Below are 7,309 nucleotides of genomic sequence, written 5' to 3' on the forward strand. Positions count from 1 at the left end.
GTGTATGGCTCCAAGAGACTTTTCTTTAAAGAGGTGGTTTTCTGCTCATTTTCAGGTTCAAAATCTTATTTAGGGGTTGTACCAGAACAGGTTTACATGGTTTAATTTTCAAAAAACACCATATTTTCAACATACTGCACATTGCTGCAGCTCCTCTTTTCACCTTCCATTACTTAACCCAATGTTTTAGATCTTTGCTGTGGTATAGTGTCAGTATTGGTAATGAGATATTTAGGCAGGTATCATATCGAAGTCATAATTTTGGTGTTGTGACAACACTACCACCATGTGCTGTTCTACCTGGTAGCAATGTCAGGTTTCAGTTCATGACTTGACAGGCCAAGCTTTCAGTTTTATTTGCAGGTAGTGGTTTGTAGTAGTGCTGCGGTAGAAGAATGTTGATATTCATTTCAACTCAAGATTAATGTATGAGAACTGAGTGGATAAATTCCGGCAGCATACCAAATGAACAAAGTTGAGTTCACATTAATTTCATGATTTTACTATAGACAAATAACTTTTAGCCCCTCTTTTCCTCTTATAGCAACTGATCCGCAGCAGTGGGAAGCTTGTTCTGTTGGACAAACTACTGGTGCGTTTGAAGGAGCGAGGCCACAGAGTTCTCATCTTCTCCCAGATGGTACGGATGCTGGATATCCTGGCTGAATATCTGAGGAGCCGACAGTTCCTCTTTCAGGTAGCTACACACTGTCCTCATACGACCATTAGACATGGTACTGTACATACATACACAGGTTATGCACCACAAAAGCACTCACAGAATTTTGTTCCGGCTAACAACTAAAGATGAAATGCCATCGACATATTTTTTAGACTTTTTCTAATTTGAAATGTTGTATATTTGTATAGAGATTAGATGGCTCCATTAAAGGGGAGATGAGGAAGCAGGCGTTGGATCATTTTAATGCTGAGGGCTCAGAGGTAAGACCTATGCCTTGGATACAGTAAAATGCAGTGTTTACCTAATTTGAATAAACAAGGACTGCAATATATAGTGAACCTCTACTTGTGCCCAGGATTTCTGCTTCCTGTTATCAACACGTGCGGGTGGTCTGGGTATCAATCTGGCATCGGCTGACACAGTAGTCATCTTTGACTCAGACTGGAACCCCCAGAATGATCTGCAGGCCCAGGCCAGAGCCCACAGGATTGGACAGAAAAGACAGGTAAGCAACAACTTTCATAAACCTAGAGCCAATTCTTTGTTTGTTGTAATTTGCTGCAGTATGCAAACTGTCACCTGTATTAACACACTATAGAGTTGGCAGTGAGTAACATGATGTTGACTGTGGCTACTGGACACAGTAGCTGCTTTATAGCAAAAGCCTTCGAATAGTTGGCCAGTGAAACACTGAAATTGTGAAGCAGCAACAGGAAGTGTTGGCATTAACAAATACTGCAGCTCCGCCCGGAGCAGCAGAGAAAACTGGTTGTTACCAGTAGCATTACCTAATTACTGATGGAGATCAATGATTGGGCAAGATTACAGGAAAAAGGCAATGAGGCCAACCAATTATCCTGCTGTGGACAAAGATTCTTTAAAGTAACAATACCGCAATGTTAAAGTTTATAATGAAGTCCTACATTTAAATTTGAGTAAAAGTACGGAAGTATTGGCAACAAAATGTGCATAAAGTATGAAAAGGTGGATTGTCCAGTTTCAGAGATTTAGATTATTAGAATTAATATAGATTATTTAAGGCTGGATGATATGAGGAAGTCACAGCGTGCTTCTCAAGTCTTTTAATTGCATCCATGTTTCCCTCACTTGCGTCTTTTCCTTGCGTCTTAGTCCTGCCCACCAGGGATGTATGGAGAGACGCAAGGAAACCAAACCAGGAGAGAGAAGTTTCTGATGACGGCAGTAGCTGATCACAGCTAACAGCTATAGAGACTTTTGATGGAGTTTGTGTCTGCACACATGTGCACTGTGTTGGTACTACTAAAGTCTCAGTTATCAGTGCAGAGCAGCACGATTCTCTCTGTAGCTGTTACCTGTTAACAAACACCTGCCATGAATAATTATAGGTTACTGTATGTCCTGCACACAGGATCCTTTCTACTGGAACAATGCTTATATTGTCTGCAGTTAGACTTATTGGTTCTGATTGTAAATTTAGTGTTGAATAACCCAGAATGTGATCATGGTATCTTTGGATTTATTTGGCTAAATGTTAAAGGCAAATTGAAATGATGTAGTTTTAGGTTTTCCATTTATTTCCTCTTCTGATATCCTTTAAAACTACTGCATAGCCTAGGCCTACAGCTGATTTTACTCACAGAGCCGCTGTCTGCTTTCATCAGATGCAGTAGGTGAAATCTGCTGGATGAGCAGCTTTATTTTCCTTTTAGTGACTTGTCCAACTCCTTTGGTTTTTTATGTTTACTATGTAACACAGGAATGATCAGCCTCACATGTTGTGACAACCTGCAACTGCCAGGTTGCACCACCCTGTAAACACTCACTCTTAATCAGACTCACCAGCCATAAACTACTCCACTTCTATACCACCGCTGAGTAGGCTACAATATTCATCGCCTTCCAGTTGTCTCCGGTCGTAAGTCCAACAAAACCCCTGTCTTGCTCTGGCCAGTTTCCTTTGTTTTTCCTAGGCTCCTCTGTGATGGGCTGATTTGTGTTGATACTTTGTGATGGACAAAATTTAAGTTGCTACTTGGTATGGACTAAACTTATGATGATATTTTGTGATGGAGTGAATTTATGTTGCTACTTTAGTTAAACTGGACTGAACTGCGGCTGATGTGCGTTTAGAGTTGATTGCAGTGTGTTATTTTGAGATTTTCTTTTCTTTTGTGGATTGATAAAATACAAAATACCTCTGTTTCAAGCTGAACCTTTGAGTGCTGGTATTTCTTATCACACTGTTGTATATTTCAATGCGAGGGTGTACATTTTATGTGTGCGTCCTTTGTAACATTTGTGTTGTAAGCCTAAAAATCTTAAATGCCAGGAGAGTGACCTGACTGGCACCCCTGTAAAAAAGTGTGGCAGCATTTCATTCTTCTCTCAACCAAAAAGGTTAACTGCTGCATTTGCAGAGCTGAGCTTTTCTGAAGAGAAGTGTTTCTTACTGACAGACTCCGACTCTCTCTGACTTTAATTGTCTCTATAATAAAAGTTAATAGTAGAAAGAAAGAAAAAAATCTTTCTAATAAATGAAGAAAGTTTTGTCGGGCTGTTGTTCAGACCTACAATGAATTCAGATTTTAACTAGACAGTAAATCAAAACAAATCAAATATAATACTTTACATTGATACAGTTGAGTTTAATGTTATCTGTCCTGATGTATCAGATCAGTCTGATCAGCTGCAGCGTCTAATCAATAGAACGACTACCCAGTAAGGGGGTGGTCGGTCAGTAAAACCTCCGCGAAGGATGCACGGGTGTATCCTTGCTCATAGATCCTCAGAAATTGCTGCTGGTTCCTGACTCCTCGGAGTGCAAAGAATAGCTCTGGGACAGTATGCAAGATGGCGGAGCGGAACAACTTCCGGTTTGAGTGAGGAGAAAGGAGCAAAGAAACGACAAATAAGAGACTTCAGAAGCACCCACAGTGTGCCTGTTAACAAGAGCTCATTTGTTGTTTCCCTAAATGCTGGAAAGTGAAGGCAGTTGGCGCTAGCAAAGATCTCCCTTTGCTTCCGGTCTGGAAGCTGAGCAGGACGGGACGGAATCACACGACAACAAACGCGGTAGTCTCTTTTTAGGGGAAAGTACATAAACACCATGATGAACAGGATTAAAAAAACAATAACAGACATGGGAAAATTCAATCATTTAGAAGTTCTGAATTTCGGCTTCGATTACCTTTCAATTAATCGTCCAGCCCTATGATCAAATGTTCAAATTTTTAAGTATTTGATTGACATTTTCATATATAATATCTATAATAATGCATCATTTATGAGATCATGATATGTTCTATATGGAAAAATAGCTGTAAATGTATTCGTGTTAGCTGTCAAATATAGTGGATATATGGAATAGCCCGCCAGAATGTAGTGGAGTAGAAGTACAAAGTAGCATAAAGAACAATTACTCAAGTATCTCAAGATTGTACTAAAGTACAGTAATTTAGTAAATGTACTTGATTACATTCTACCACTGTGGTCATCACATTACTAAAGTACAGTTTTTCTACTTGGATAATCCCTAGGAGACATAGATTATCCACCAAATGCACTGCCAAAAAGTGTTTAATTGCTGTCCCGTTGATATACACAGTATACTGTAAATCTTTGCTTGTGGTTTGCAGGTGAATATCTATCGTCTGGTGACGAAGGGCTCAGTTGAAGAGGACATCATCGAGAGGGCGAAGAAAAAAATGGTGCTGGACCACCTTGTCATTCAGAGGATGGACACCACAGGGAAAACTGTGCTCCATACTGGTGCTGCACCCTCCAGGCAAGCAACACATGCTGCATTCTGCTGCTTCACTGACTGTCCTCATTCTGCCCATGTCCCTTGACCTAAAATCTCTACTCTTGACCACATTGTTATTGACAGAGCTGCCAAGACAAGCTCTTTTCTTTTCTTACCCAGTGCTGCAACACTTTATCTCACTTGAGTTTGTTTTATTTTATTACATACAGTTCAGCACCATTCAACAAGGAGGAGCTGTCTGCCATTCTGAAGTTTGGTGCTGTGGAGCTTTTCAAAGAGCCAGAGGGTGAGGAGCAGGAGCCTCAGGTATGTAGTTATATACAGAATTGTATGTACTTAATTACACTTTATTTCGAAATATATGGAAGTAGCATGTTATGGCCACTTCTGCTGTGTAGGAAATGGACATTGACGAGATCCTCAAAAGAGCTGAGACCAGGGAAAATGATCCTGGACCCTCCACAGTGGGAGAAGAACTGCTGTCTCAGTTCAAGGTAAAAGAAAAAACACTTTCAGAATGTTTCAGAAACTGATTGAACAATATTCAACATTGTTATACTCTGTTCTTCAGCAAAGTTGTTTGTTGACTTTTTTTATGTAGGTGGCCAACTTTTCCATGATGGAGGATGAAGAAATGGATATTGACTCTGAACGTAGTCATCGGAGTTGGGACGATATCATTCCTGAGGAGCAGAGGAGGAGGATGGAGGAGGAGGAGAGACAGAAAGAGCTGGAGGAAATCTATTTGCTGCCACGCATGAGGAATTGTGCCAAACAGGTAACACAAGAACTCATGTCAGCTATTCTAAGCACTCGTGATTTAGGTATTTAGTTTTCAGAAAAAAAATATTTGCTGTAATTTGCATGCTATTCAGGGCTACTGTGCGTTTTGGGTAATTATGAACTTCAGGGTGTATTTTCTTGGTTTTTGTTAACAGATAAGCTTTAATGCCAGTGAGGGCCGGCAGAGCAGGAACAGGAGGTATTCTGGATCTGACAGTGACTCCCCCTCAGACCGAAAGAGGCCAAAGAAACGAGGACGGCCTAGAACCATTCCACGAGAAAATATCAAGGGCTTCAGCGATGCTGAGATTCGGAGGTTATTATATTAAAAGCAGATTTCTCAGTTTGGCTATATAAACTCCTTACATATTCCTTTTAACATTTCTGTGAACTACTTACAGGTTTGTCAAAAGTTACAAAAAATTTGGAGGACCACTAGAAAGGTAAAGTGCATCAGATTTTGTTTTTGTTAACAATTAAGAACAACGTGCCACACAGTCTGTTTAACATATGTCTTTTCAGGTTGGATGCTATTGCTCGTGATGCTGAACTTGTGGATAAGTCTGAACATGACCTGAAACGCTTGGCAGAGACGGTTCACAACGGCTGCGTGAGAACACTACGAGAAAACCCTTGTGGACCAGAGAAGACATCCGGTAACTAAACAGATCCTTTAATGTGTTAAAGATTCTATCAGCACATGATGGGAAATACTTGTTTTTGCACACTAGTTCAAAATCTGTGTGAGCACTTCTCCTTTGCTGAGTTAATCCATCCACCTCACCTCAAGGGTAGCAATTTAACTCGTGGCTGTGACTCATTTGGATCTGACATTTAGTGGGCAGCCGCAATTTGAATTAGTCCATCCTAGTAGATCCCATTCACATATAATAGCTGACTCATTGATTTTGAATCAGACTGTGCTATTGGCCTGTGTAGGTATTAACCTACATTCATACTAACACTATCAATAATTTCTTAAAATCTATCTATTTTAATAATGTCCATTACATGTCAGATAACTGTGGAAATGCCCAAAGTGATGTTTTCAAGTGACTTATTTGCTCTATCAATAGTCCAAAACGGAAATTGACATTGATATAAAAAAAGAAAAAGTGTCAAATATTGAAGGAGCTGCAATATTTCAGACAGCAAATCAACTTTGCTCTGTACACATACCAATTGGGCCAGATTTACCAGCAGCCTGAATAAAGAGTATGAAATTGCGTGTGTATTCTAAAAGGTGCAAACACAATGTAGGTGGCGGTATTTAAATGAAGGTTTTGCATGTTTTAATGGGGAGTTGGGAGGGAAAGCAGCCACTCAAATTTCTAAATTCTTCCATCTCACGGAGAAAAGAAGTCAGGTCGAAATGAAATTTGCTTTATTGGCATGAATATTAAATACAACCGTATTGCCAAAGCTTCAAGGAAAATTAAAAAAAACAATTCAATTCATATAGTTTGAGTAAATACAATAATTTTACTTTACTATATATTTGATATAGAATATTATGTAATTTTAATTTCTCTACGCCTTCTATCATTACATCTGTCTCTCCTTCTCGCAACGATAACAGAAGCCATCTCTGATCAGCACTTGGTGGTTTGCACCTTCATTTCAAATGTATTAAATACAGATGCTGTTGCACTCACGAGAAATTGCTTTTAGTCTTGTTAGATCACATTGCGTTTAGTAAATAAAAGTATTTGCATGTTACCCTACTTTGCTCAATAAAATTGAAAGGCCCCAAAACTGCATATTCATTAGGGCAAAAGTACTAAATGAACAACATGCACTATATTGCACTTTTGAAAGACGACATTCTCTGTGCACATCGTTAGTAGATCAGCTTACATGTTAATTTGCTGTTGATACAAATTTGCACAGGTTTTTACTCACGCAACCTTTAGTAAATCTGGCCCATAGGATTTTGTTTAGTAACAATATTGAGCCTCTCAAAATGTGAATTATTTTAAACATCTGTCCTTTACATCAGCGGTTCCCAAATTTTTTAGGCAATGCACCTCTGTCTATATATATATAATATTAAAGTTCGAAATCAATCCACTGTTCCCCTGCGTGCGTGGAACCATGCG

At 39.4% G+C, this 7,309-nt stretch overlaps 1 protein-coding gene across 4 annotated transcripts in view; it reads left to right on the forward strand.

The window, feature by feature from the left end:
- Positions 1 to 7,309, forward strand: part of chd1 (chromodomain helicase DNA binding protein 1) — a 47,693-nt gene that overhangs the window by 20,508 nt on the left and 19,876 nt on the right. For all 4 annotated transcript variants that reach the window (XM_038733134.1, XM_038733135.1, XM_038733137.1 and 1 more), the window contains 10 exons: positions 545 to 697; positions 871 to 942; positions 1,038 to 1,187; positions 4,300 to 4,448; positions 4,637 to 4,733; positions 4,826 to 4,921; positions 5,029 to 5,205; positions 5,366 to 5,526; positions 5,612 to 5,653; positions 5,733 to 5,866. In XM_038733134.1, the coding sequence (XP_038589062.1) occupies positions 545 to 697; positions 871 to 942; positions 1,038 to 1,187; positions 4,300 to 4,448; positions 4,637 to 4,733; positions 4,826 to 4,921; positions 5,029 to 5,205; positions 5,366 to 5,526; positions 5,612 to 5,653; positions 5,733 to 5,866 (1,231 nt within the window). The remainder of the gene's footprint in view (positions 1 to 544; positions 698 to 870; positions 943 to 1,037; positions 1,188 to 4,299; positions 4,449 to 4,636; positions 4,734 to 4,825; positions 4,922 to 5,028; positions 5,206 to 5,365; positions 5,527 to 5,611; positions 5,654 to 5,732; positions 5,867 to 7,309) is intronic.

Source organism: Micropterus salmoides, unplaced genomic scaffold (genome assembly GCF_014851395.1).
Source record: "Micropterus salmoides isolate LMB-PRFRI ecotype aquatic unplaced genomic scaffold, ASM1485139v1 Ms_hic_scaffold_20, whole genome shotgun sequence".
Lineage (NCBI taxonomy): Eukaryota > Metazoa > Chordata > Actinopteri > Centrarchiformes > Centrarchidae > Micropterus > Micropterus salmoides.